This window comes from Canis aureus, chromosome 16, assembly GCF_053574225.1.
Source record: "Canis aureus isolate CA01 chromosome 16, VMU_Caureus_v.1.0, whole genome shotgun sequence".
NCBI classification, from domain to species: Eukaryota; Metazoa; Chordata; class Mammalia; order Carnivora; family Canidae; genus Canis; species Canis aureus.
Window position 1 is genome coordinate 58,934,203 of NC_135626.1, and position 27,107 is coordinate 58,961,309.

General features: G+C 58.8%; 2 protein-coding genes across 13 annotated transcripts in view; one reads left to right on the forward strand and one right to left on the reverse strand.

The window, feature by feature from the left end:
* Positions 1-851: 851 nt before the first annotated feature.
* On the forward strand, positions 852-6,203 carry UBALD2 (UBA like domain containing 2). 2 transcript variants are annotated; one of them, XM_077854342.1, is made up of 3 exons: positions 852-1,058; positions 1,329-1,391; positions 5,045-6,203. In XM_077854342.1, the coding sequence occupies exons 1-3, from the start codon at positions 939-941 to the stop codon at positions 5,363-5,365; spliced, it is 504 nt and encodes a 167-aa protein (XP_077710468.1). In that variant the 5' UTR covers positions 852-938; the 3' UTR covers positions 5,366-6,203. The 2 variants fall into 2 exon arrangements, with proteins under 2 accessions (XP_077710468.1, XP_077710469.1); XM_077854343.1 differs by having other exon boundaries at positions 855-1,058; positions 5,048-6,203.
* A 2,677-nt stretch (positions 6,204-8,880) lies between these two features.
* Positions 8,881-27,107, reverse strand: part of QRICH2 (glutamine rich 2) — a 34,342-nt gene continuing 16,115 nt past the window's right edge. For 3 of the 11 annotated variants that reach the window (XM_077854332.1, XM_077854331.1, XM_077854330.1), the window contains exons 5-20: positions 20,353-25,723; positions 19,678-19,763; positions 19,070-19,167; positions 18,271-18,385; positions 16,116-16,370; positions 15,006-15,128; positions 14,849-14,923; positions 14,278-14,442; positions 14,064-14,185; positions 13,454-13,519; positions 13,081-13,182; positions 12,205-12,408; positions 11,687-11,834; positions 11,215-11,302; positions 10,315-10,449; positions 8,881-9,104 (exon numbers count right to left, since the gene is read on the reverse strand). In XM_077854332.1, the coding sequence (XP_077710458.1) occupies positions 8,917-9,104; positions 10,315-10,449; positions 11,215-11,302; positions 11,687-11,834; positions 12,205-12,408; positions 13,081-13,182; positions 13,454-13,519; positions 14,064-14,185; positions 14,278-14,442; positions 14,849-14,923; positions 15,006-15,128; positions 16,116-16,370; positions 18,271-18,385; positions 19,070-19,167; positions 19,678-19,763; positions 20,353-25,723 (7,341 nt within the window). In that variant the 3' untranslated portion in view covers positions 8,881-8,916. Of the gene's footprint in view, positions 9,105-10,314; positions 10,450-11,214; positions 11,303-11,590; positions 11,835-12,204; positions 12,409-13,080; positions 13,183-13,453; positions 13,520-14,063; positions 14,186-14,277; positions 14,443-14,848; positions 14,924-15,005; positions 15,129-16,115; positions 16,371-18,270; positions 18,386-19,069; positions 19,168-19,677; positions 19,764-20,352; positions 25,724-27,107 lie in introns of those variants that run through there. The other 8 variants (XM_077854340.1, XM_077854337.1, XM_077854336.1 and 5 more) reach the window with 8 other exon arrangements.

The window sequence follows — 27,107 nt, forward strand, 5'->3', positions numbered from 1 at the left end:
AAGGTCACTTCCTTATCCAGAAGATGGAAGCTCAAGAGCATATAAACAAATCTTGTTTTTAAATGGCTGGGGTTTGAGAGCCAATGAGAGCAAAGTTTTTGGTCTGAAAACCAGAAAGAGACTGGCCTGTGGGGATGGTAGTGATCAAGAGGAGGTAGAAAGCGGGTAGCTTTTATTTCTATAACAGGCTGAAAAAGTGTGTGTGTGGGGGGGAGAGATGCTTGAAAGTTTAAAAAAAATAAACAATTTTGAGACTCGAGCAGCTGCAAACTCTCTGTTTTCTATTTTGATCATTCTGCTTCTCGAGATGACCACATCTTTCAGAGGAAATGAGTCAAAGCCACTCTGTCTTGCTTTTCCAGCTGAGCATGTTCAGTTTCAATGAAGTAATGAATGAACTTGGCCGCACCACCCCCAAGCCTACAACAGCAAACACAGGGCGCTCGGCCAATCAGCAGACACTCAAGGTTTTCAAGTTGAGTTCAAACGGGCGCACGGCGGGCCAATCAGCGCGCGCGGCCCCGCCCCAAACTCCCGGGTCTGGCCAATCACGAGCCCGGACGAGCCAAAACACAGCGGCCGGCCAATGCGGGGCCGCCCCACGGCGCCGGCCTCCGCCAATGGGCGCGGCCGGGCGAAAAGAGAAACAGTGCGGGCCGCAGGCCGCAGGATTCGAATCGAACGTCCGCACCGGAGCCGGGCGCAGGCCGAGCGGCGCGGGCCAATCAGCGGCGGCGGCTCGCGGCCCCCGAACGTTGGGACACCGGCCCCGCCCCGCGCCGTTGTTTGTGGTGTCGGCGGCCGCGGGAGCCGGACCGGGACACTCGCCGGGCGGGCGGGCGGCGGCGGGGCTCCGGGGCTCCGGGGGCGGCGAGCGCGAGCCGAGGGCGGCCGGCCTCCCGCGGCCGCCGAGCCGGGATCGCGCGGCGGCCGGAGCCATGTCGGTGAACATGGACGAGCTGCGGCACCAGGTCATGATCAACCAGTTCGTGCTGGCCGCGGGCTGCGCGGCCGACCAGGCGAAGCAGCTGCTGCAGGCGGCCCACTGGCAGTTCGAGGTGCGCGCTGGCCGGGCCCCGGGGGCGCGGGGGCGCGGGGGCGGGCGGGGGCGGGGGGGGCGCGGGGCTTCTATTTCTGCCTCCCGGCGGGGTGTTCGGCGGCCGCGCGGGGGGGCGGGGGCGGCGCGGAGGGCCCTGCGGGCGGGACCCCCCAGCACGCACCCCAACGCCGCGCGGCCCGGGGGGACCTCGGGAGGGGGGGGGAGGCAGGGAGGGGGCCGCCCGGCCCGGCCCCGTTAACCGCCGCCCCGCCGCCGTGTGTGTCCGCAGACCGCCCTGAGCACGTTTTTCCAAGAAACCAACATTCCCAACGGCCACCACCACCACCAGATGGTAAGTGGGGCCGGGGGCCGGGGGCGCGGGGCGCTGTCAGCCGCCGGCGGTGACAGCCATGTTGCCGGGGAGCGCCGCGCCGCGATGTAAACAAAGAGCCAAAATGTCTTCCAGGAAAGAGCGGCTCCGGGGCCGCCGGCTCGCCGGGCTGGGTGGCCCTGCCTCCCGGGCGGCCGGACCCGCGACCTGGGGCGGGCGGGGGGGCCGGCGCCCCGGAGTGGGGAGGGGGCTCGGATGCGACCCGTCGCCTGGGGCACCTGGGAAGCCCAGGGACGGGCCCCGGGGTGTCCGTTTGCGGGGAGCCCCCTCTTGCCCCCGGGGCGGTAGCTCCCCCCCCCCCCCCCCCCCGCAGCGCTGCAGGGAACAGGAAAGGGCCAAATCCACCCTGGCTCCGGGCGCGGGGCTCTACCCAGAGAGGTACGTTCACTCTTTCCTGTTGTTGGGAAAGGGACGTGCCCTGAGCGCGGAGGACGGTCGGACTGTGACAAGATCAGGACGGGAATTTGCATGTGATCCCAGGAGGTGAAGACCCTGTAAAGTACGGGGAAACCGAGCGCCTCAGGTCCCGATTTGCTCTCCGCGGCCCCCCTCGGCCTGAGCCTTTGCCCTCCCGTTCAGTGGGGTGCCCTGCCTTCCAGGGGCAGGGGACATCGCTTTGCTTTGGAGGCTTGAATGCCTTCCCCTCCCCTCCCCACCCCCCCTAGTTACCTATTAGCCCTGCTGGGGGAGGAGGGACTGGCCTGGGCCATAGGGATTGTAAGACATTATTCCCCAGGAGATCTGTTGTGGCTTTTGGAGTGCATTTTTGGCATTTTTAACACTTAATGTCCTTGCCCATGCCTCCCTTCCCAGAGCTGCTGCCCTTCCTGGAGGAGCTGCAAATGGTCGCTCTGCTCTGTCTTGTCCTTGGTGCCCTGTTTTCACCTAGTTGCAAAGGACAGGTGGAAGGGTCTGTCTTGACCTTTTAACCGGCTTTTTGCTCCCAGTGGCTCATGCTGTGTACAAATCAAAAGACAAAAACGCATTGGAATACAATGGGAGAATTGTGGGGGCTCCGGGGCCATGGCGGCTAAGGCCAGGTTCCTTAAACCAACAGGGGTCATCTCTAGGAGACCCTCCTCTGTACCTGACGGTGGGAAAGCTCTGGCTCCCACCTTGCACTAGAGCCTGGGAGCACCCTGCCCCCCCCTCAAAAGGGCCTTGAGGTTTGCTCCACCAATTTCTGGCCATTTGAAAAAGCCCAGGGGCTTCCAGCTCAGCCATTCTGTGATGCCATGAACGGGGAGGCTGACTCGGGGGGGGGGGGGGGGGGGGGGCTGGGATGACTGGCCCCTTTAGACCTTGTTCCTTCTCTGCAAATCCCAGGGGAGTATAGTCAGAGTGTCTCTCTCTCAATCTCAATCTCTCCCTCTCTCTCCCCCTGCCCCACATTTTTTTTAACTTTTGAAATTTAAGTCCTCTCTATTCTCCACATGGGGCTGGAACTCAGGACCCCAAGATGAAGAGTCAAGAGTCGCTTGCTCTCAACTGAGCCAGCCAGGAACCCAGGGATTATAATCTCTTAAAACTTCCCTCAAGGCAGGTTTTGTAACAGGCATTATAATCGGTGTATCCATCAATACACCGCATAGAATGCTGTTCCTGCCCTAAAGGAGTCTGTAATTTTTTTGAGAGAGAATCAATCAAAGGAAAAAGTTTAAAGCAGGAACAGTAATGGCATAATAGCAATCGCAGAAGTGACCCAGGGCACGAGTAACTGAGAAATGGTTGTCCCGTAAACTCCTGGACATTCACAGTGGGAGGCATCCCAGTGAGGGGTGCTCCGGTTTTAACTGGGGAGCACTGAGAAGAGGAACAAGGCACTGGATTGGAAGCAACGTGCCCTGGACACACTGGGTGTGCTTGAGGACTGGAAAGCTCTATCCATAGTTGTTAGAAGCAAGGAACTAGAGGGGCTTTGCAAACATCGGGTCCAAACCCCCTGCTATTACCAAAGTAGAGAGAACCTCGGAGAGGCTAAGGAACTTGCCCGAGCCCACACAGCCAGGTGGGCACAGGATGCTCCTGGTCCAGGCGGGCCAGGCCATTCTCTGCAGCAGGGTGGTTGTTGAGACAGGCCTCACTGGCTCGGTCCACTGGGGAAGTCACGATGCTGTGATGCAATTGGCCTCTACCCCCACCCCCCATTCATTGTTTCCTGCTGCCGAGAAGTCAGCCCTGGGGTGGGGGGCGGGGAACAGCGAAGGGAGGAGGGAAGTGGTCTGGGTGGGGCCAGGCCTGCTGGGACTCCTGTGGCCGCCCCTGAGGAAGACAATGGTGGAGCTCCGTAGCTGCTGATAGGGTGCTGGCCCAGTTAGCAGGACAGACTCGCCTCCCTCCCCATTTCTGGCTGGGATTTAACTGCAGAGCTGTTAAAAGCTCCCTCTGCGAGGTGAAGAGCCCTAGAATCTTGCTCCCCCAGCCCGGTGCCTGGGGGAGGGGCTGGTGTTGCTAAAATTAGGAGAAATTCAAAGAAGGACTCCCGTGGCTTCCTGGGAAAGGGAGAAGCTGCTGTGAGGTCAGAACCGGCTTTGTGTGGGCCCTGCTCTCTGCTGCCTCTTCCCCATGGTCCTGTGAGAGACTTCTGGGTGACACCCCTGGCCCCATCCAGAGAGGGCCAGTCACGGCGCAGCACCCTAACCCCGCCCTTGCAGCACCCTAACCCCACCCTTGACCTTCCGGGCCCGGGTCCCTGATCAGAAAGTGGGGGGAGGGACACTGGAGATTTTGGGGAGTTTCCCTCCCAGGGTAGTGGCAGAAAGCAGATGTTGGGGTGTCTGCAAGTACCCCCAGGAGGAGGGCTGAGAGGACCCAACAGGCTGAGCATCCCACCAACACAGCATGGGGGAGATGCTAGAGACACACAAACCCCAAATCCCTGGATTTTGTCCTTGGGGAGCCCAGGAGCACAGAGCTGGGTAGAGAGTGAGGAGCTGGGGCCTGCAGCTCTGGGAGCCCCCACCGCCCCGGGAACCCGAGCCCAGGAATCCCATCCTCTTAGCCTGTAGTCTGCAGCGGGTGTGTTTTGGTCAGTGACTTGCACTCCGGGCCTCAGTTTCCTCACCTGTGCCCGGGCGTTGTGACAGGTGAGATCATGAAGACCCAGGCTCCAAGGCCTGCGGCCCGGTGCTGTGCGTGGAGCGAGCCCAGACGCTGAGACGGTGCAGCTCCTCCTCTGGCCGTCGCGGAGGAGGGAGACCCTGGGTCTGGCGGCCTTCCTGTGACCAACAACCTCGGAACATCTGAGGGCAGATTACTGAGGGAGCCAGCTGGTTTCTTCCCGGGCCGAGGCGCTAAGCGGTGGTGTCCTGGGCTGCTCTCTTGTCCTCACTTGAATCTGACACCCTGGCCTCTGGTTGGAATTAACCCTTTGCGGCAGACACTCCTCCGGGCATCCCTGCCCGGCATCCAGGAAGCTTTCTTTGGTTTTGATAAAAATCGTCAGGGTTTGTCCTTATATTTTGTTTGTGTTGGTTCAGGGTGAGAAGGGTCCGTTCAAGCTGCCCGCGCAACTGGGAACTGGGCCGGCGGGGCCTCTGCGGGTCCACTGGGCGCGGCTCAAAGCTGGGGTGGGGGTGAGCCGGAACCTTCCCGACACCTGTGTTCTCTCCCAGCAGATGTGCACTCCGAGCAACACACCTGCCACACCGCCCAACTTCCCCGACGCACTGGCCATGTTCTCCAAGCTTCGTGCCTCCGACGGCTTGCAGAGCAGCAACAGCCCTATGACGGCCGTGGCCTGCTCCCCCCCGGCAAACTTTAGCTCCTTCTGGGCCTCGTCCCCACCCAGCCACCAGGCTGCCTGGATCCCGCCCTCCTCCCCCACGGCCCACAGTTTCCACCACCTCCACCACCCGCAGCCCACGTGGCCCCCCGGGGCGCAGCAGGGGGGCTCGCAGCAGAAGGCCGTGGCTGCCATGGATGGCCAGAGATGAGACTGGGTGCTGCCAGGCGCTGGGCTGGAGCTGGCAGGCAGTCCAGGGCCGTGGGGACACAGGAGGGCCGGGGAGGGGGGGAGCTGGGGCGGGAGGGGGTTTCCTGAAGATCGCACTGGAAGATTTTATAAAAGAATTTTTGTGGGTGGGGGGGGATAGTAAACTTCCTGAGCCACTTGGGTCCTTCAGGAGTTTCTCTTCAGACAAGTTTTTTCTCTTTTTAATATATAACTATAATATATATGAATATATAAATATAACTAATGTATGTGAGAATGGGGTTGGCTGGCTGAGGCTTTGGGGTTGGCCAGGAAAGGCCAGAGCATCCCCTTGGGCCAGCACTCCTTCCACCCCTCATCCCAGGGCAGGTGCTTGGAAGCCAGGTGGGGGTGATCCTGTAGTCACGAGGTGTCTGCTGGCTGCCTCTCAGAGGTCACGCCTTCTGGAATCACAAGGACCCCCCAGGGTCCACTCCAGGGAGTCCCACGGCGGGGGCTCCAGCGCCCGGTGGAGCACCCTGCGGCTGGAGGTGTGGAGGCCTGGCCATCACGAGCTCTCCCCATCCGGACTCCTCAGCGGCCCTGCGGCTCCTTGTCTGTCCCGGTGCCTCCTGTCACCAGCCGGATGAGCGGGGCTGGTGCAGAACTAAAGAGCCTGCTTGGGTCAAAGCTCTGCCTGGCGGGGGTTCTGATTCTCCACGGCCACCCTGCCTCTCCCACTGCGTCCCGCCCGCATGGATGACCAGAGTGGAGAGCTTGCCTTTGGATTGAGTTCCCAAATCAATCATCTCACCAGGGTGAAATTTTAATTTAAAAACTTAAAGAGACTTTTCTAACTACCCTAAGCTTGCGGTGCCTTTATTTGCCTTGAGAGGAAAAGTGCTCTCCTGGGGAACAGAGTTGGTGGGGCTCCCACTGTGTTGGGATTATGGGGGAGGGGATGGGCTTCCTTGCCACTGGCTGGTCTGGATATTATGACGGGGTGTCCAGACCAGGGGGTTGATGGGACAGGCTGGGTCCAGCTGAGTATGGGCAGGAGAGGGGGTTCTGGGCCTGATAGATCTCTGTGATCCTCTCCCCATCTTGACCCTTGCTGTGTGGCCTGCCTCAGGCTGGCGTTTACCCCGGAGCCTTTGTCTTGTCTGCGGTGGGGGGGAGCCACTCCTTCATTTGGTGGCCCATGGCACCCCCCCCTCCCCAAGCTGCCCCGCCTCCGACATCTTACAGCTGGGTCCATCCCTTCTGTTCCTGTCCTCTCTTGGGGGTAGCCTGTCCCTGAATGCATATTGAGTGGCTGTGCCCATGAGGTCAGCCAAGGCTGTCCAGGATCCACAGAGACAGGGTGGGTCCCCAGAGAGACTGGCTGCCTTTCCCTTCCCACCTTCCCCACAGCCACCAGCCATTAGAACGGAGGCAGTGTTGGCAATTCCTGGCCCAATGGGGCCCTTTCTCAGGTGATCCGCGCACTGCGGTAAGGAGGTGAAGCAGGAGGAGCCTGTGTGCTGGCTGGAGGGGGTGGTGGCTGGCCTCGTGGTTGGGATTCCTGCAGCCTCCTGCTGGGGAGGAGGGATGCTACCTTGCAGCCCCCCTGCCCCCCAAGACCTCTTCAACATGTTGGGGGGGGGCTTGTTTTTTCCCTCAGCAGCCAGAGCACCGTAAGGGACCCTACTCTGGGTTGGGCCTGGAGGTTCATACCCAGAAGGCTTGCTTCCCCGGTGCCCCCCAGCTGCCCTCAGCCCCTCTGCATGTGATGGCTTACTTTGAGCCTGGGTTAGTCCTTTCAGTTTTGTTTCCTGGTTGGAAACCCCTGGGGCACCTCCCAGCCTCCCCCCTCCGCCAGCCCACCTGTGTTTTCCCGGGCTGCTAGGGGAAGTCCCTGGAGGGGACGTGGGCGGCCACACTGGGACCACAACCTGGTGAGGGGTTGGGGGGCCTGGCCCAGGTGCAGGGATGGGGGTTGGCCTGGGCCGCTTGGGGAATGTCCTCCACTCCCTGTCCTTCCGAGGGCGTGGAGGGCTGGGCTGTCCTGCTCCTGCTCCTCCCTGCGAGCTGGTGAGTTTGGATTCGAGGCCAGGGACATGGAGGAGCCAGCAACCTGCTGACATTTCTCAGGCAGGGTGAGACAAGGGAGCCCGAGCAGGAGCAGCGGGCTGGACCTGGCTCTGGCCCCTGCTCGAGGAGCACAGGGCACGGGGTGTGAGGGGTGCCTGCCGGGGCCCCCGGGGTTCCAGCTGCTCCCTCCTCTTGTCCAGCCAGAGCACTGGGTCATCGCCTGAACATGGAGGGATCTCAGCCTGTGGGGAAAGTAGGGGGAAGCCCCCCCCCCGCCGGGGAGCACCTGCCCTACCCCATGACACCCCCAGCCAACCCCACCCTCCTTTGCCCACATGGGACCGGGGAGAAACCCTTTCTGGGCAGTTTCCTGCCACACTTTCCTTTCCTGTGTGATTTGTCACCCTGTTCCCTCACACCTTAAAGCAGGCCTCTTGTGTCAGACACCCCTTTACCAAGTCAGGGAGATGGGGGCTGGGGATGGGGCCCCCATGGGAACAGACCTGAAGACAGGAAAGCTGCTTCTAGGGCACCAGAGGCCTCAGGGGGAAGGCTTTTCTCCCCTGTCCCTGGGGGTCCGGCTGGGCGCAGGGGCTGGACCCTTACAGTTTCCATACCTGCTGAGCCCAGCCCCCCGGCCTTGCTCTGTCCCCTCAAACCTGCCAAGACGTTTCGCACAAGGAACTTTGGATAGCAGGCAGCCCTCTTGCCTGTTTGGTGCTAGTGGACTGAGGGGGCTGGAGCAGGACAGAGGCTGGGCCTCGGAGCCACTGGGCAAGTGGCAGTCACCTGGCTAACCCCCCCCTCAACACACACTTCTGCTCTACCTTCCTGGGGAGCGAGGAGCGGAGCCGGAACCGGCCTAGGCCCCGCAGCCCCTGATCAGCCCCTCTGCCTCTGCAGCAGCCACTCAAGGGTTAGCTGCAAACAGAAACCTTCCCAGGTGGCCGGTGGCACTGGTCCCCCAGGTCGTCGTGCCAGGAGCTGGGCACTGCCCGAGCCAGAAGCAGCCGAGCAGCAGGCGGCTGCCAGCCTCACCTTTGCCTCACGGGAGGGCTCAAGGCTGGACTCCATGAACCCCATCGTGTCCGGAACGTCCCAGTTGGCCAGGCCACCCTTTAGGCCGGCCCCCCAGATGGGAGGGCAGGGCCCCAGTCAGGGGGACAGCAGGAGAGAGAGCTGGCAGGTGTGAGAGCAGGTCCTGACCCCCCAAACCCCGCCAGCTCCCAGATCTGGGGCCTGGCCTCTGCTGCTTCTCCCGAAGCCCCAGCGCCCTTGGAGGACGTCTTTGTCTGTTTTGGGGGGGCGGGGTCATGGTCTAACTCTCAGGCTACAAGTGCCACCTGTTCTCCAAGAGAAGGTCGGCCACCTGGACCTGGGGGTGGCCTGGCAGTGCCTGGCTGGCGGAGCCCCATCCCCTTCCGCTCCATCTCCCCCAGCCAAGACCAGACAACACTCGCCACCTCAAGCTTCTTCCTAAACATTTATTAGTAACTGGGCTCAATGAGCTGTGGACCGCGGCCCCCGGGTGGGCTCCTCGAGCCCCTCCCCAGGAGGCACATCCCTGTGCGTCTCCGGCCCCGCGGGCAGGTTGGCCATCTCGTTGGGGCTGGGCGGGTGGGCCACACTGGGCTGAGAGAGGTGCCCCTCGGAGGACACGGGCCTGTCTTTCTGCGGCTGAGAAGGAGCTGTGAGAGGGGCCGTGGGGGGCTCAGGTGGCTCTGCCCCAGCCCCCACGCCCACCGCAGCCCGCCAGGTCCTCCCCAGCTGCCCAAAGCCCAGGGGAGCGGGGCCCCCCAGGGCTCTGGTGGGCAGTGCAAGCCCTCACGCAAGCTCCCAAGCAGAGCTCCTTTCCAAGGCCTGGGAGTTAAAAATAATCAAGCCCCGTGTCAGTGGCCAGGAGCCTGCCTCTTTAGTAAGGTTTCCTCTCATAGTATAGGGACTACTGAGGCAGCGTGCCCACCCACAGGTGCAGGCATTTTCCTGAGACTGCCCTCTCTCCCTCTCCTGCTCCACCTGACAGTAGATAGTGGAGTGCCAGAGGGCAGGAAGGTGAGGACCCCCAAGAAAACAGTCACAGCCCCCACTGGATCGTCCATCCCAGCCTGCTACGCACTGTTGCCAGCACAGGTTCTGGAGGCAGGCAACTTAGGTCGGAACTCCACTGCTGCTGGCTTCCCAGCTGTGTGACCTTGGGCAAATACCTTAACTTCTCTGTGCCTCAGTTTTCTCAGCTGTAAGTGAGGCTCACAGTGGTCCCTACCTCGTAATGTTGGTATAAGGATTAAAATCAGTTCATATGTGTAAAGCTCCTGGCTGCTGAGTACCCTCATTTAAGGCGAGGTGCCCTGACCAGCACCATCACTTCGCTGCTTCTGCTTCCTCAGGGCACTCACTGAGTGCTGGAGATGGAGTGGGTGGGGAGGGCATCGGGGACAGGGCAGGGGGTGGCGCCCCTGGAGAGCGGGGAGACTTGCTCAGAGTCACTTGAAGCTGATCGGGTCTCCTGGCTCCAGGCCAATATCCCTCTCTGCCCTCCAGGTGTGGCTGGACCCCCGGGGCCCTTAGCCCCCAGACTTTCAACAGGATTCAGCCCCTCAGGGGAGAACAGGGCCTCGAGGGACCACCAGGCACCCTGCCCTTAGTCCCTCTCCTGGGAGATGGACCCAGTGACGACATAGAACCCCCAGCCCTGGCGCAGATCAAGAAGTCAGCAAAGATGCATATTTTCTCTTCTCCCTCCCATCTTGTCTCTCAGCTCCCTGGCGCTTCCTCTCTCCAGGGAAATAAGGGCACCGACCAGCCATGGGCAGGAAAGGGGGCTGGTGGGGCAAGGGGCAGAGGCCTGGGGCAGTGGTGAGACCTCCCGGGAGGCTGCTCCAGCCAAAGGGAAGCTACCTGAACTGCTGCCGGCCAGCATCTGAGCGCTCTGAGGCCGGGAGGGCAGCTGGCCGTTGTCGCTGAGGGACTGTTGCCGGTGCACGTGGGGCCGGGACTGCTTGGCCTTGTGCTTTGGCATCCCCGAGAAAGAGGCTGGCAGGGGAGAGTGAAGCAGAGGGTCAGGCTCGAGACCCCGAATGGGAGCTCTGGGGGGCCCCATGGGGATGGGGAGAGGGCTGCAGGGCAGTTGGCCACAGCCAGCCTCAGCTGGGGTCCTTCCCAGTCTGAACTACTGGATACGCCTCTCCTAAGCACCCCATTCGTTCTCATGTCCGTCCATCCATCTGCCCTCCCACCCACTCAGATATCCCCTGAGGACCTACACACATCAGCCCTGGGCCTGGTGCTGCACCGGTTGTGACGTGGGCTCCTGGTTCAGGAGGGGAGGCGACTAGACAGGTGCACATGGCTCTAAGACCAGGCAGGAAGGGACAAACAGGGCACCGCAGGTCTGGCTAACTGGGGGTGGCCTCAGGGGGGTGGCAAATTCACCCAGTGGCAGGGGGCTCAGGAGGGGCATTTTGAGTTTTGAAGGAGTAGGACTTGGCCCTGGTGGAGGAAACACAGGCTGAGGCAGGCAAGCCAGTGAGGCCGCATGAGAAGGAAGGTGGCGAGAAGGATGTGGCCGTGACATGCCCACTTATCCACTGAGGCTAGACGGCTGTCCCCAACCTGCAAACACTGACCTGGGGCATTCAAAGCCCTGAATGTTTGGAATCAGGGAGGTAGTTGGGGAAGAAGGCACCCAGGGCCCAGGAGCCCCATGGCCTTCTAGGAGCTGAACAGACTGCCAGGGACTCCTGAGCAAGACGCCGGAAGAGTCTCTGGGAAGCGTCTCTGGGCCACCCGGACACTCACTGTCTTTGCTCAGGATGCCCGGCAACCTTGTATCCATCCGTCCCTTGTAAATATGTCCATCCAGACCCAAGATATCCACTTCGTCATGCTGTGGAGGTGGGGGCACATCTGTTACTATGTGGCGCCTAGAGCTTGCCCTCCCGTCCTTCCTCCACGAGGGCCGGTGGGGGGGCCCTGAGTCATGCCCTCTCTTGACTCCCAAAACCAAATGGTGCTCAGAACCCTCCCCCAGGCTCCAGCAGCGCCAGGGTTGGAGGGAGGGCCCGTGGTGGGGGTGCTCGTGCTAGATGGGCAGGTGGCCAGGATGGCGTTCTTCCCAACAAAGTATAAGAACCAGAGGCTTTAACTGCAACTGTTTCAGCAGAGGACTGGTCACCTGCCCTTCTGGTGACTTGCATGGTTTTTCCAGAAGACTCAAGAATGTGGGGTCATGTCAGGGCCCTCTCTCTTCACTGCAGGCAGCACCCCCCACCTTCATGGCGATCTGGACCTCCTCGGTGGGGTATAGGCCCTGGGACGGGTGCTGCAGGCGGTTGCGGCGGTAGGGGTAGGTGAGCGTGTGGCTGCCCCCGCAGCGCCGAGGCACGCTCGAGTACGTGTAGTCAGCCGTTTCTGGCACCCTGAGGGGAGGATGTGGTTCAGAGAGGATAGCTGGGGTGACCTGGGACACACCTGCGGTGGGGGGCCGGCCAGCCAGGGATGGGGCAGCTGTCTCGGGGGGTCTCTGCGAGCCAGGTCCGGAGCAAGGGGGAGGAGCAGGTGAAGGAGTGGGCAGAGGAACCACCCTGCGGACCATCCTGAAGACCACCAACACCCTCCTTCGCCCCTGCCCCTCCTTTGTCTCTCTTTCACACGGACACACACGCGCTCTCTCTCCCCCTGCCTCCCTCTTTGGCAGGCCTTTCCCCAGGGGTGGATGAGACATTCACAGGGCTGTGGGTGGAGGGAAGCTGAGCCCCAAGGCCAGGGGCCCAGTCTGTGTGGTCCTACCGTTTGTAGCAGGGGGAGCTCAGACACTGTGCCTGCAGCAGCTCACGGATCATCTGGCTGCTGGCCTTGACCGAGCCTCCAAAGTGGATCTGCACCTTCTCTATGTCCATCAGCATCTTGGAGTGCATGGTGCGCAGGCGCCCCACGCTCCGCTCCAGGTGCGCCAGGTCGCCCCGAGGGAAGGGAGCACTGCCCAGCTTTAGGCTGTGGGGCGCAGGTAGACAGAGGGGTAATGTGGCCACACCAGCCTGAGCCCGCACGCAGACCCTGGCCCACTCCACCCCTTTATCTGTGTCTATTTAAACAGGACCGTGGGTGGGCAGGAGCCCTTCCCATAGCACCCAGAGGGACCACAGATGGGGCAGTGCAGAAGCACCAAATGGGGAGAAGCCCTGTGCACCTAGTCTTGCCCACCTGGAACCCCGAGGGCTCCAAAACACAGTTTGAAACCATCCTTACTGCTGAACCCCCATCCTTGGGAGATGGAAGTGCAGAGGGGAGGGGGGCAGGAGCCCGACGGGGAGGACCTTCTCCCCGCACAGTCACTGACCCCACTCTCCAGCTGGCTGATGTCAGACCACCCCTTCCTCCCATGCTGGGGTTGCTGAGACTGCTGAAGCACCTAGGGGCTGTGAGGAGGTAAAGAGGAGCTCCCCCAGACAGCCAGCACCCTCGGCAATGTCCCACCAGGACCCCCAGCAGGGACTCAAAGGCAGGTGACTACTAAGTCTTCGTGCTACCTCCTCCTGGGAAACACTGGGCGTGGGGGGCTAGCCCAGAAATCACTCCCTGCCCCCCACTGCCCAGCCAGGAGGAGGAGCCCTCCACACTGTCCCTCCCCTGCAAAGCCCTGCACAGGACCCTGCTGCCCCGTACCTGCGGCTCTGCTGCCGGACCTGCTCCAGTTCAAAGATGGTGTAGGGGCGGATGGAACGGTGCCCAGGCAGGCCCGGGCCCACGGGCATCACAGGGATAATTCTGGGCGGGGACAGAGAGAAGAGGAGGGTTGGAGAGTGAGACACAGCATTCCCAAATCCAGCACTCCACAGTCCGCGTGCCGGAGGCGGCTTCCCGTCCAGGCGGTGGCGGAGGGAAGGACGGATGGAGGGCCAGCAGGCAGCCCGTGGGAGAGGCGACAAGGAAGGACACTGCTGGAGGCAGGTAGGGAATGGGGGAGATACAGCCCTGCTGTGCGCCCCCCCTCCGCCTTGTGGCCACCAGCTGGGGCTGGCCAGGTGTGGGCACTCACTGTCCGGTCACAGGCGTCTCCAGGGGACGGTCACAGGAGAGGCAGTGGAAATGTGCCAAGAGCTGCCTGTGAGGAGTGGGACGGACAGGGTGAGCGCCCTGCCCAGGGGGTCTGCCCAGAGGCGGGAGAGGTGGGGAGCACGGAAGGCCCTGGCCCTCGGGGGGCCGGGCGGCTGGGAGCTCAGCTCACCAGGGTGGCGGGCCCCACGCTAGCGGGGGCAGACCTGGGCCCTGGGCCCTGGGAGCACCCTGGCTCCTGCGCCCCGGCTTCGGGGCACCCACCCAGCACCTCCCTACCGCGTCCTGACCCCAAGCCAGCGGGGTTGCAGAGGGCCCCCGACGGGTGCCCTGCGTGAGCCTCGGGGGCCCCCTGGCGGCCAGTAGTGGAAATCCCGGGGTGCCCGCCCGCGGCGCCGCGGCCCCCCAGGAGCACAGCGACCCCGGGAGCACGGCCCTCCGCGCCCTGGGAGGGACCGGCCTGCGCTGCAGGAGCTTGCCGAGCTCCCGGGGTCTGTCACTCCAGCTGGGGGACGGTCCAGGGGGCTCAGCCATCGCCCCGGGGCCCACCGGGCGCCAGGGTCCCCCAGGCCCCGCCGGAGGCCGAGCCCCACCTGCGCATGGCCGCCGCCTCGTCTGCCTGGCAGAGCGGGGAGCGCTCTTTGAGCTGCCGCCGCAGGGCCTGCCAGCGATCCTCCAGCGACCGCTTCACCGGGTCCAGCTCCAGGCGGTCCAGCTGCGGGGCGGGGGCGGGGCCGCGACCGTGAGCCCGGGCGGGGGTGGGGGGCGCGCGGGGGCACCCGGGGAAGCGCCGCCGGCCGCCCCCACCTTGCTGTCCATCTCCGCCAGCAGCTTGTCCAGCATTTTCTGCCAGTCCTGCTCCTGCCCGCTCATCTTGGCCACCAGCTCCTGCATCATGTGGTTCAGCTGCTCCGTGGTGGCATCGAACTGGACGCGGCTCACTTTGGCCGCCAGGGCGCTCTTATCAGCTTTCTGCCCGGAAAGAGAGGAGGGGGGCCCCCCAGATGGGAGGGAGCCATGGAGGGACCCCCAGATGGGAGGGAGCCGTGGAGGGACCCCAGATGGGAAGGAACCGTGGAGGACCCCCAGATGGAGGGGCCCCCAGATGGGAAGGAGCCGTGGAGGGGGCTCCCCAGATGGCAGGGAGCCGTGGAGGGGGCCCCCCAGATGGGAGGGAGCCGTGGAGGGACCCCCAGATGGGAGGGAGCTGTGGAGGGACCCCAGATGGGAAGGAGCCGTGGAGGGACCCCATTGCTCTGATATGTCAACCCCAGACACTGAGCTCCCCCATGGGCTCCCCTCCACTCCTGGCCTTCCAAAGAATGACCAGAGAGACCCCGTGGGACACAGGGTGGCTCTTCTGGGCCTGGCCCTTTACCACATCAATCTCCATTTCCAGGTGCTCCCTATTGGCCTTTTCTTTCTCGAGCTTCTCTAGACTGTGGTACAGCACCTGGGAGGCAGGGGGAGCAGAGGATGAGGAGCAGGGGAGTAAAGGCCCGGCCCCGCAGCTGCTGCCTGTGTGGGCCCCTCACGTCAATGTCTTTCTGCTTCTGCCGATGGTCTTCGATGAGGTTGCTGGTGGTGATGTTGAGCTTCTCGCAGTCGCCCTGCACCTGCAGGATGGCACTCTGGACGTGGCCCAGCAGCTCTTCGTCCTGTGGCAGAGGGCACAAAGGCAGGCTCCCTGGACCGCACTGCTGGGACTGGGACTGGGCCGCACTGCTGTCCTGATAAATCAGTCCTTAAAACATCACCTAGAGGCCCCTGGGGGTTCAGTAGGTGAAGCGTCTGCCTTTGGCTCAGGTCATGACCCCAGGATTCTGGGATCGAGCCCCACATTGGGCTCCTTGCTCAGTGGAGCAAGAACCTGCTTCTCCCTCTCCCTCTGCCCCTGCTCACGTCCTCTCTCTCTCTCTCTTTCTCTCTTTTTCCCTTGCTCAAATAAATAAATAAAACCTTAAAAAAAAATCACCCAGCAGGTAAGCCAACTTTGGCCCCCATTCTGGCTCACCACAATTCCCCCTGACAGTGAGGAGGCTCTCTGCTCTATGTGTCCACCCAACGGGATGTGAACTTCAGTGTCCACCTCCCCATGGTGTAGCTCTGAGGACCTGGCCCGCCAGTGGGGGTGACCAGAAGAGGCCATCGAGGCTCCAGAATGGTGAGGGACCCTGTGGCTACTGAGAGCTGGGATGTGGGCTATTGCCTCCCCACCTGCCCTGGGCTGGATCTCAACTCGAGTCCAAGAGGCCGGACTCAGGGACTTGTGACTCTCCCTGCCCCCACCTCCCCCAGCAAGCCTGCCCTTTGGTGGGGAATCAAGAAGGGGGTTGGAAGGCTGGCGCGAAGGGGAGTCAATGAACCCTAAAGCTCTGCCCGTCCCCCCCGAGGCCCATGGATGCACTGCTCCACCACTCAGCCAGCCATGACGTCCCACCTGCATGGAGCCAGCTCTTCCCCATAGTCTCCTGTCCCCAGAGCTAGCTCTATTGCTGCCCCTGCTGTGACCCAGGGAAAGGACCAGGGACTTTTCTACCATGGAAAGCTCTATGAGCCACTCTCTGCTCTGTGGGCCTCTGGGCTGTGGCTCCTCACTGAGGGGCACATGTGGCCACACCAGGAGGGAGGCCAGCGGGAATCACCTGGCTCTGGAGCTTGGCTTTCTTGGAGGGCCGGGAGGCAGCCAGATTGTTGACCATGTCCTGGAGCTGCTCGTAGCGCTGCACCAGCGTGCTGACCTGATGGCTCAGGTCCAGGCTGCAGGCTGGGCAGGTGGCCTCAGGGTCAATCTGGCCAGGTACCAAGGTCGCCAAGGTCTTGGAAGGAGCCATGCTCATGGACAGCAGCGTGGAAGACGAGGCCAGCATGCTCTCGATGATCGTCCTGAGCTTGTCCAGCTGGGTGTGGGCAAGAAGGCAGGGGCAGGGCAGTGAGTGAGACATGGCCACGTTCTGTCCACACTGTAATTCGGGGAGTTGCTGCATCCCTCAGCACCTCACAGAACGTGGGGCATGGAGGAGGTGCCCAGTGCCTGGCCGTTAGTGAACAGTTTTCAGGGAGTAGAGCCTTGATGCTGAATAAAACCCTTGCAGGATGGAGGTTTCCAGACCTTTCTCCAGCTAGCTCATTTATTCAGCATGAGGATACGTCTCTAGCTAAACCCTAGAGTGGTGACGTCGGCTGGTCAGCTCACAGACAGAGGAGCCTGACGACACTCAGACACAGCTCCAGGCCCTGGGGACGGGAGGGGTGGGCTCACACATGCGCTGTCCTCACCCAGCAGGTAAGTAACAGGAAGTCAGTGGGATGGGTGCTACTTCCGTTACTCTCACGCTCTCACGCTCTGGGTGATAATGGATGCCTTCCGTTGGCTCTCCTGCCCTCTTCTGTTTCCCACAGTCCTGAGGGGGTCACCACAAATGACTGATCCCAGGGTCGGCACCCGGTTTAGGGGCAGCCAGTCCCACAGCCGTGTGACCTCTCGCGTGGCTCAGAGAGGGGCTGGGCCAACCGAAGCCCCTCTCTTGGAAGTGTGTGACGCGGCAGGGCCTGGGCAGCCACTGTGGGCCACGCGTGAGAGGAAAGGAAAGCTGGCAAGGAGCGCGGCGGAAGGGAGACAAGGAGGTGCTGGAGAGAGGTGGGTAAGGACAGGGACACAGACGGACAGGTGTGCGTGGAACCAGACACGGAAAGACAGACAAGGGGCGGCCCCGGCCAGACTGTGCCCTTGGCCTGGAAGTTCCCCTTTTCCAGCCTGCATTCCCCTACCTATGCACTTTCAACCAAGCTCCCTTTGGCTTGAGCTCAGTGAGACTCCAGCTTGCTCCCAGAAGAGCCCCTAGGAGCATGTCAGAGGGCCCTGGGATGAAAAGGATAGATTAGTTCTCTCTAGAAGAGAGGAAGTTGCCTCCACAGACTATGGGCGTTGCAGTGGAGTTGGGAAGAATACGTAGGAGCCCCAGGCAAGAGCGTCCCAGCAAGAGGAGTGGCACGGGAATGCAGCAGTGTGCTCAGACGTAGGAGGCAGAGCAGGCCGGAGGATTGGGAGTGTGGAGGCCGATGCTGCCTCCAAGAGGCTGTGGCAGGAGCCCAGGCCTGCCCAGTAGGGAGTGGCTTCCCCCTGAGTGTGGCCCCCGGGGCCGCCCTGGAGGTTGCTAAGCTTAGACACTGTTTTTGGAATGACAGGTGACTCTTGGACACATAATCTGCTGCCCCTCAAGCCCCACACTGGACTGTTGGCTTTGGGGTCGGGGAATGGTACACGCCAGCGTGCTGGCAAACATGGGAGTGGCCCAGAATGGGGCTTCTGTCACTGAGGGGCTCCTGACCTGAGTCCCCTTGGCCCAGTGGCTTTTTCTATCTGATCCTTCTGCAAGCACTCAGAGGGCTGTTCCTGGTCCAGACACTCTTCAAGGGGAACATTATGGGGGTGACCCAGGTCCGCATCACTCAGGGTTTAAAGGCAGACACTATAGGGGGCGCCTGGGGGGCTCAGTTGGTAAAGTGTCTGACTCTTAATTTCGGATTTCAGGGTCCTGGGACTGAGCCCCACATCGGGCTCCCTGCTCAGCAGGGAGTCTGCTTCTCCCTCTCCCTCTGCTCCTCCCTCTGCCTGTGCTCTCTCTTATCAATCAATCAATCTTAAAGGCAGACACTATCAAGAGACTGGAAAGACAACCCACAGAATGGGAGAAAATATTTGCAAATTGTATGTCACTTAAGAGTCTAGGAGCCCCATCCTCCAGGGCGGACCCGGAGAAGAGCCCTGGTTCCCACGGCTGAAGAGAGAATCCTCACCTGGTCCTGCAGGTAGAGGGAGGCTTCGGACACCGAATGTTCCATGCTGACCTTGCCCCGCTCTTGGCTCTCCCTCAGCTCAGCCAGTTCCTTCTCAATGTCAGCCACGGTGACTCTGAGGGGTGTGCAGAAGAGAGCCTGGCCCCCACCCCTCTCCAGGGCCCAGGCCCACCTGCCCTAGCATGTACAGAGGATGACATGCCTCCCGCATCAGATCCTTGCCCCACCCCACGGCAGGCCCTGTCCGGGGAGTCCCAGGTGCTGATTGTTCAGGAAGTGAGTGCCCACGTGCTAGACTGAGAGGTTTCTACAGGGTGAGCCCCACAAGGAGAGGGCTCTGAGGGGCTCTGGCAGGTGGTCTCCTCCAGCCTCCAACCAGGGATAGAGACTAGGAGCTTCTTTCCTTCCAAGCCCTGGTGCTGAGCTGTTTTAAGAACCTAGAAAAACTTCTACCAGTGGGGCACCTGGGTGGCTCAGTGGTTAAGCATCTGCCTTTGGCTCAGGGTGTGATCCTGGGGTCCCGGGATCGAGTCCTGCATCAGGCTCCCTGCAGGGAGCTGGCTTCTCCCTCTGCCTATGTCTCTGCCTCTGTCTGTGTGTCTCTCATGAATAAATAAAATCTTCAAAACAAACAAACAAAAACTTCTACCAGCAACTTAAACTACATATGGACACCCTGAAAGACATATCAGAGACGGGAGCAGTTCAGGCTGTGAGTGAACCGACGGCCTGCTGTCACCTCCTTGGCTAGAAGTATGCGACACCTGGACATGAGCTGCCCTTGGCAGGGGCATTTTACCTGAGGATTCCCAGCTGCAAGCTCAGCTGGCCATCCTTCATCTCTTTTCCTATTTCTTGCTCCCCATCGCCCTCCAGGATCCTCTGCATCCTGTCCAGCTATAAACCCCAAAGGAAGAGGAAGGTCAGGTAGGCTTGAGTTCTTTGCCTTCTGCATATGTGCCCCCTTCTCAAATCCTAGTCCTAATCCAACCCTTTGTCCGTATGTCCCTTCTGGACATCCATCCAGCCCGTGGGTGCGGCCAGCTGGCATCGGGAAAACAACTGAAGATCCAGAGGCCCCTTGCCATGACCCCTGGCCCCAGAGAGTCCCACACACTCAGCTCCAAGGCTGCTGCAGCACCAGTGGGCTCTGTTGGAAATGGCCACATGGAATGAAAGGGGCACTGGCCTCCTTGTTGGCTAGATCTTGACAGCTTTGAGCATCAGGCTTTAGATCCTGGAAAGGAACATGATGATACCTGAGGAGCATTTCCTACCTCACAGGTTGGTAAAGACCCAAGGAGATGCATGAATATGGGTGCGAGGACCATGGGAGCCATCGAGATACAAATGGAGAGTAGGATTACTGGCATTGGAGGCAAAGTGGGTGGACCCTCCCTTACTTACTTTTGCTTTTTCCTGTCGAACTTCTTTGGTTAAGGACTTGAGAGTCTTCAGCTGTTCCTGCAGGTCAGGGGGTATGCTCTTTTTGACTATGAAAAATGGAGGCTGTTAATCAAAAGGGTCAGATCTCCAGCGGGTCCCCAATCCCGACTCCTGGCCCCCACAGTGAAGCTACCCCAGTGAGCGGCAGGACCCGCTCCTGCTCTTCCTGGTGACCGAAGAGAGGGAACAGGAAGAAAGGAAAGAGGAGTGTCCTTACTCTATAAAAAAAAATCCACTGAATGCTTACTATCCAAAAGGGCTTTGAGATTGCTGACCCATCCACCCACTTTCCACCCATCTCTCAGATCTTAATTATTCTCTGGGCCCGTGGACAATGGGGAAGTCGAGTTCTTTGGCCTCTCCGCTCCCTCCCTCCCCACCCAGCCCCAGTGCTGCTGCTGCCCCCAGCCCACTGTCCTCAACTGGGCTCAGCTGCGGTCAGACAGGGCCCCAGAACTGCCTCCCTCCTCTCCTGAGGTAACTTCGCTCCACCTGGTTTTGCTCCATCTTTTGAACCCCAGAGGCTATAGTGGAGCCCAGAATGGCTAAGAAGGGACATGCTATTTGCAGTGACCCACCAGATGAGGATGATTAATACCCAGACAGTGGTCCCTCCTGTGCACGAGTGGAACCCACCCATGAGCGCCAGCAGGTACTGTATCTTCTCCAAATCTGTCTGGCCAGCCTGTTCCTCATTTAGCTCTTTCATGTTCTCCTTGAGCTCCACGTAGAGGCCAATGATCTCTCCCATCAGACGAAATGTCTCCACCGCCATGGGGAAGCTAGGAGCCAGTTTATCCAGTGAATCGTGTCTTTCGCTCTGGAAATCACTCTTTTCTGATGAGACTCGGTAGAGGTTGTTCAGATAGTCTGTACTCCTGGCAGAGGTGGCTTCCTGGCCTGGACTAGTCTGGACAGAAATCCCTGGTTGGTCCACGGTATATATTTGTTTTGGATCCAAACTGACCTGGACGTGCTGATCTACCCCTGGGACGCCTGAGTCACGAAGGCCAGGAGGATACATTAGGTCACGGGATTCTGGGATGGAGTATGCATGGTCATGCTGCTCTGTACCTGGTTGTACCTGGCCATGCTGATCTGGGCCAAGTGATGTCAAATGCTGTTGATCTAGGTGTACAGATCCCGCACGAGTGCTTAATGGTGTTGGGCCATGCTGGTCTGCGCCAGGATGCATCAAACCTTGCTGGTAAGTTTCTGATAAACCCTGGCCAATACCTGCTGATACTAAACCTTGCTCGGCTAGGAGAGGTGACACCTGACCATATTGATATCTGCCAGGAGGTATTACACCATGCTGATATGGATGTGGTGATACAAATCTTGGAAACTCTGGGTGGACTGTTGGAGAGCCATGAAGCTCTGTGCCTGGTAGTATCAAGTCTTGTTGTTCTGTACCAGATCGCCTCAAGCCACGCTGATCAATTCCAGGCTGAACCAAACTACGCTGATCAACACTAGGCTGCATAAAACCATGTGGATATGTACCAGGTTGGGCCAAACCACGAGGATAGGCACCAGGTGGAACCAAACCACGTGGATAGGCACCAGGCTGTACTAAACCAGGCAGGTATGCACCGGGCTGTACCAAACTGGGTGGATATGCACTGGGTTGAACCAAGCCAGGAGGATATGTGCCAGGTTGAAAAAAGCCACGTGGATCTGTGCCAGCCTGTACTAAACCATGCTGATCCACTCCACGTTGCACCAAACCACCTGCACCAAGCTGCACCAAACCAGGCTGACCTACACCAGACTGAACCAAACCAGGCTGACCTGTGCCAGGTTGTACCAACCCACGCTGATCCATTCTAGGTTGGACCAAACCAGGCTGACCTGCACCAGGTTGCACCAAACCAGGCCGAGCTACACCACGTTGGACCAAACCATGCTGATCCATTTCAGGTTGGATCAAACCAGGCTGACCTGGACGAAGTTGCACCAAACCACGCTGATCCATTCCAGGTCTGACTAAAGCAGGCTGGACTGCTCCAGGTTGGACCAAACCACGCTGATCCATACCAGGTCTGACCAAAGCAGGCTGACCTGCACCAGGTTGGACCAAAGCAGGCTGACCTGCACCAGGCTGCACCAAACCACGCTGATCCATTCCAGGCTGGACCAAACCAGGCTGACTGGCATCAGGTTGCACCAAACCACGCTGATCCATTCCAGGTTGGACCAAACCAGGCCGACCTGCACCAGGCTGCACCAAGCCACGCTGATCCATTGCAGGTTGAACCAAACCAGGCTGACCTGCACCACGTTGCACCAAACCAGGCTGAGCTACACTACGTTGGACCAAACCAGGCTGAGCTGTACCAGGCTGCACCAAGCCATGCTGATCCATTCCAGGCTGACCTGCACCAGGCTGACCTGCACCAGGCTGCACCAAACCATGCTGGTCTGTTCCAGGCTGCACCAAACCAGGCTGACCTGCACCAGGTTGCACCAAACCACGCTGATCCATTGCAGGTTGGACCAAACCAGGCTGACCTGCACCATATTGGACCAAACCAGGCTGAGCTGTACCAGGCTGCACCAAGCCACGCTGATCCATTCCAGGCTGACCTGCACCAAGCTGAACTGCACCAGGCTGCAACAAACCATGCTGATCTGTTCCAGGCTGCACCAAACCAGGCTGACCTATACCAGGTTGCACAAAGCCATGCTGATCCATTGCAGGTTGGACCAAACCAGGCCAACCTGCACCAGGCTGCACCAAGCCACGCTGATCCATTGCAGGTTGGACCAAACCAGGCTGACCTGCACCACGTTGCACCAAACCAGGCTGACCTGCACCATGTTGGACCAAACCAGGCTGAGCTGTACCAGCCTGAACCAAACCACGCTGATCCATTCCAGGCTGACCCGCACCAGGCTGAACTGCACCAGGCTGCACCAAACCATGCTGGTCTGTTCCAGGCTGCACCAAACCAGGCTGACCTGCACCAGGTTGCACCAAACCATGCTGATCCATTCCAGGTTGGACCAAACCAGGCCGACCTGCACCAGGCTGCACCAAGCCACGCTGATCCATTGCAGGTTGGACCAAACCAGGCTGACCTGCACCACGTTGCACCAAACCAGGCTGACCTGCACCATGTTGGACCAAACCAGGCTGAGCTGTACCAGGCTGCACCAAGCCACGCTGATCCATTCCAGGCTGAGCTGTACCAGGCTGCACCAAACCACGCTGATCCATTGCAGGTTGGACCAAACCAGGCTGACTGGCATCAGGTTGCACCAAACCATGCTGATCCATTCCAGGCTGGACCAAACCAGGCTGACCTGCACCAGGTTGCACCAAACCACGCTGGTCCATTGCAGGTTGGACCAAACCACGCTGACCTGTACCAGGTTGCACCAAACTATGCTGATCCATTCTAGGTTGCACCAAACCACGCTGGTCCATTCCAGGTTGCACCAAACCAGGCCGACCTGCACCAGGTTGCACCAAACTATGCTGATCCATTTCAGGTTGGACCAAACCACGCTGATCCATTGCAGGTTGGACCAAACCATGCTGATCTGTTCCAGGTTGCACCAAACCACGCTGATCCATTCCAGGTTGGACCAAACCAGGCTGACCTGTACCAGGTTGCACCAAACCACGCTGATCCATTCCAGGTTGCACCAAACCATGCTGATCCAAACCACGCTGAGCTATACCAGGTTGCACTAAACCATACTGATCCATTGCAGGTTGGACCAAACCAGGCTGGCCACCAGGTTGGATCAAACTAGGCTGACCTATACCAGGTTGGACTAAACTGTACTGGTCCATTCCAGGCTGGATCAAACCAGGCTGACCTGCACCAGGCTGGACCAAACTAGGCTGACCTGCACCAGGCTGCACCAAACCACGCTGATCCATTCCAAGTTGGACTGAGTCATACTGATCTATTCCAGGTTGGACCAAACCACGCTGACTTGCAACAGGCTGCACCAAACTGGGCTGACCTGCACCAGGTTGAACCAAACCACGCTGATCCATTTCAGGTTGGACCAAACCATGTTGATCCATTTCCAGCTGCCTCAAAACATTCTGACCCATCGTAAGTTGGGCTAAATCTTGCTGACCCATTCCAGATGGCATCAAACTAGGCTGAACTGCACTAGGCTGGACCAAACCAAATGGATATACATCAGGCTGTACTAAGCCAAATGGATATGCAACAGGCTGTCCCCAGCCACTGGGATATGGACCAGGTTGTACCCAATCAGGTAGATAAGCACCAGGCTGGACCAAACCACTTTGATCTACAATAGGCTGCACCAAACCAGGCTGATTTACACTAGGCCGACCTGCAATAGGAGGCACCAAACCAGGCTGACTTACACTAGGCCGACCTGCAATAGGAGGCACCAAACCAGGCTGACTTACACTAGGCCGACCTGCAATAGGAGGCACCAAACCAGGCTGACTTACACTAGGCCAACCTGCAATAGGCGGCACCAAACCAGGCTGACTTGTGGTAGGCCGACCTGCAACAGGTGGCACCAAACCAGGCTGACTTGTACTAGGCCGACCTGCAACAGGTGGCACCAAACCAGGCTGACTTGTACTAGGCCGACCTGCAACAGGTGGCACCAAACCAGGCTGACTTGTACTAGGCCGACCTGCAACAGGTGGCACCAAACCAGGCTGACTTGTACTAGGCCGACCTGCAATAGGTGGCACCAAACCAGGCTGACTTGTACTAGGCCGACCTGCAACAGGTGGCACCAAACCAGGCTGACTTGTGCTAGGCCGACCTGCAATAGGTGGCACCAAACCAGGCTGACTTGCTTCAGGCTGCACCAAATCACGTTGATCTGCACCAGGCTGCACCAAACCAAGCTGATCTGCACCAGGCTGAACCAAACCACGCTGACCTGTACCAGGTCGGGCCAAAGTAGTCTGATCTGTACCAGTTGGTACCAAACCACGTGGATCTGCCCCAGGCTGGATTACATCATGCTGCTCTGTACCAGGTTGAATGAACCCAGATGTTTCCAAACCAGACTGTACAAAACCTTGCTGATCTGCAGCAACTTGCATCAAACCAGGTGGTACCAAACCACGTTGATCTGTAAGATATGGAACCAATCCACGTTGATCCATTCCTTGTTGATCCGTGGCAGATACTAAAAATCCATGCTGATCTATGCTAAAGGGTACCAATCCATGCTGATCCACACCAGACTGTTGGTCTGCGCCAGGAGGTATTGCACCATGCTGATATGTGCTAAGTGGAACCATACCAGGCTGACCTGTACTAGGTAGTTCCAATCTTTGCTGATCTGTGCCAGGTGCCAATGGTGGCACCATACCACGTTGCTGATCCATGCCAGGTAGTACCAAGCCCTGCTCATCCATTCCAGGTGGCATCACACCAAGCTGACCCATGCTGTGGGGTACCACACCATGTGGGTAAGTGCTAGGTTGGAGCAATGGAAGCTGATCCATGCCAAGTGGTCCTAATCCATGCTGATCTGGCCTTGAATAGATGTGACCCTGGCTTACAGACACCTCCCCATGCTGATCTGGGTATACAGGATGATGCCAGTCTCTGGCCACAGAAGCTGAGGATAAGTCCTGTTGAACTGGACCAGGGTGTGCCTCTCGTTCATCTTTTCTTAGGTGTGCTAAGCTGTGCAGCTGAGGCTCTCTCATCCTACGACGATCTGACTCTTTTCTGAATTGGGACATAGACGGGTGATGGGGCTTTGCCAGGCCAGCTTCATCACGGGCCCTTGGATGTTCTCTACCAGGGAATGCAGTAGCAGAGGCACCTCTGCTTCGTTCCCTGGTAACCCCCTCAGAGGGGTAAACTGTACCACTGATTCCTGCTGATGAGGTCCGATCTGAGCCATAGCCACTGGCAGTATCCAAAGCCGGGTCAGCACTTGAGTGCTTGATGGAGACTCCACTTTGAATTCCATCATTTGATGTTATGGAAGCGTGTGCTTTGCGTTTAGGAAGGCCTGTTGTTGTCTCTGAGCCCTGGTTGAAGAGGAAGAATGAAGTCAGTAACTACGTAGAAAGGACTCAGCATAAGGCATGAAGGGAAGAAAATCTGGGACATCTGACTAGGATGACTTAGGGCTTTTGGAGAGAAACACCCTCTGGTCCCCAAAACTAAGCTGGGCACAAAGGCTTTGACATTCTTGAAGGATAGATCTCCAAGATCTTTGAGAATCTGCACATTTGCAAATGGCATAATAATATGTTATTTCTGGGCGCCCCGATGGCCCAGCGGTTTGGCGCCACCTTCAGCCTGGGGTATGATCCTGGAGACCCAGGATAGATGCCACGTCAGGCTCCCTGCGTGGAGCCTGCTTCTCCCTCTGCCTGTGTCTCTGCCTCTCTCTCTCTGTCATGAATAAATAAAATAAAATAAAAAAATAAAATAAAATAAAATAAAATAAAATAAAATAAAATAAAATAAAATAAAATGTTATTTCTCCCCGTAAAAGGCACTGGAAACACTATACAAGTGATCTACTCCAACTATTCCTGGGTCTACACATAAAGGACATGAGTAATTTATTAAGTTTAAAATATAAAGTCTGCCCTATCATTGGCCCACTGCTGATGGTAAAAGTATCACTGCAGGGCAAGTAAACTGTATATCCAAAATGTAAATGCACAAACTCTTGGATCCAGAAATTCTATAGATAAGATTTTCCCTATGGATTTTTACAAAGGACTGCCAGGATATATGTACAGAGTCTGCAATTCTGTTTATGAAAATAGGTTATCAATAGGGGACTGATATATATAGGGGGCATGCCCATATAGAATACCAAGGACCTGTTAAAAAAAAGATTATGGACCATTTCCATTTCCAGCCCAAATGGAAGAACAGGGATGAGATTTACCCTCCTGTTTGTAACCAAAACCCAAGAACCAAAAGCAACAAAAGCTATGAAATGGTGGTTTTCTAAACACTGGATATCAGCTAATGAAAGCTCACAACCCCTGAAAGATGGAGAGACAAACTAGGTGAGCCCTGTGGTTGTCTCAGCTTACTGTCTCAATAGAGTTTCCAGGCTGCAGTGCCCCTGGAAAGGGTCTGAGTTGAGGGGACAAACACGAGCATGCAGGGAGACTGAAGCAACTAGAGGTAGATCATAGGACAGAGTATCAGAAAGAAAGGAGTTGCACAGGGGTGCCTGGTGGCTCAGTTGGCTGAGCATCTGACTCTTGATTTTGGCTCAGGCCATGATCTCAGGGTCCTGGGATTGAGCCCCATGTCAGGATCCGCGCTCAGGGGAGAGGAGGAGTCAGCTTGAGGATTCTCTCTCCCTCTCCCTCTGCCCCTTCCCTGACTCATGTTCTCTTTCTCTCTCTCAAATAGATAAATAAATCATAAAAAAAGAAAAAC

Excerpts from the sequence above, each read along its gene's own strand:
- UBALD2 (XM_077854342.1), top strand. The coding sequence starts at position 939 with ATGTCGGTGAACATGGACGAGCTGCGGCACCAGGTCATGATCAACCAG. Across the intron at positions 1,059-1,328 it reads CGGCCCACTGGCAGTTCGAG|ACCGCCCTGAGCACGTTTTT; the intron begins GTGCGCGCTGGC and ends GTGTGTCCGCAG. Across the intron at positions 1,392-5,044 it reads GCCACCACCACCACCAGATG|CAGATGTGCACTCCGAGCAA; the intron begins GTAAGTGGGGCC and ends GTTCTCTCCCAG.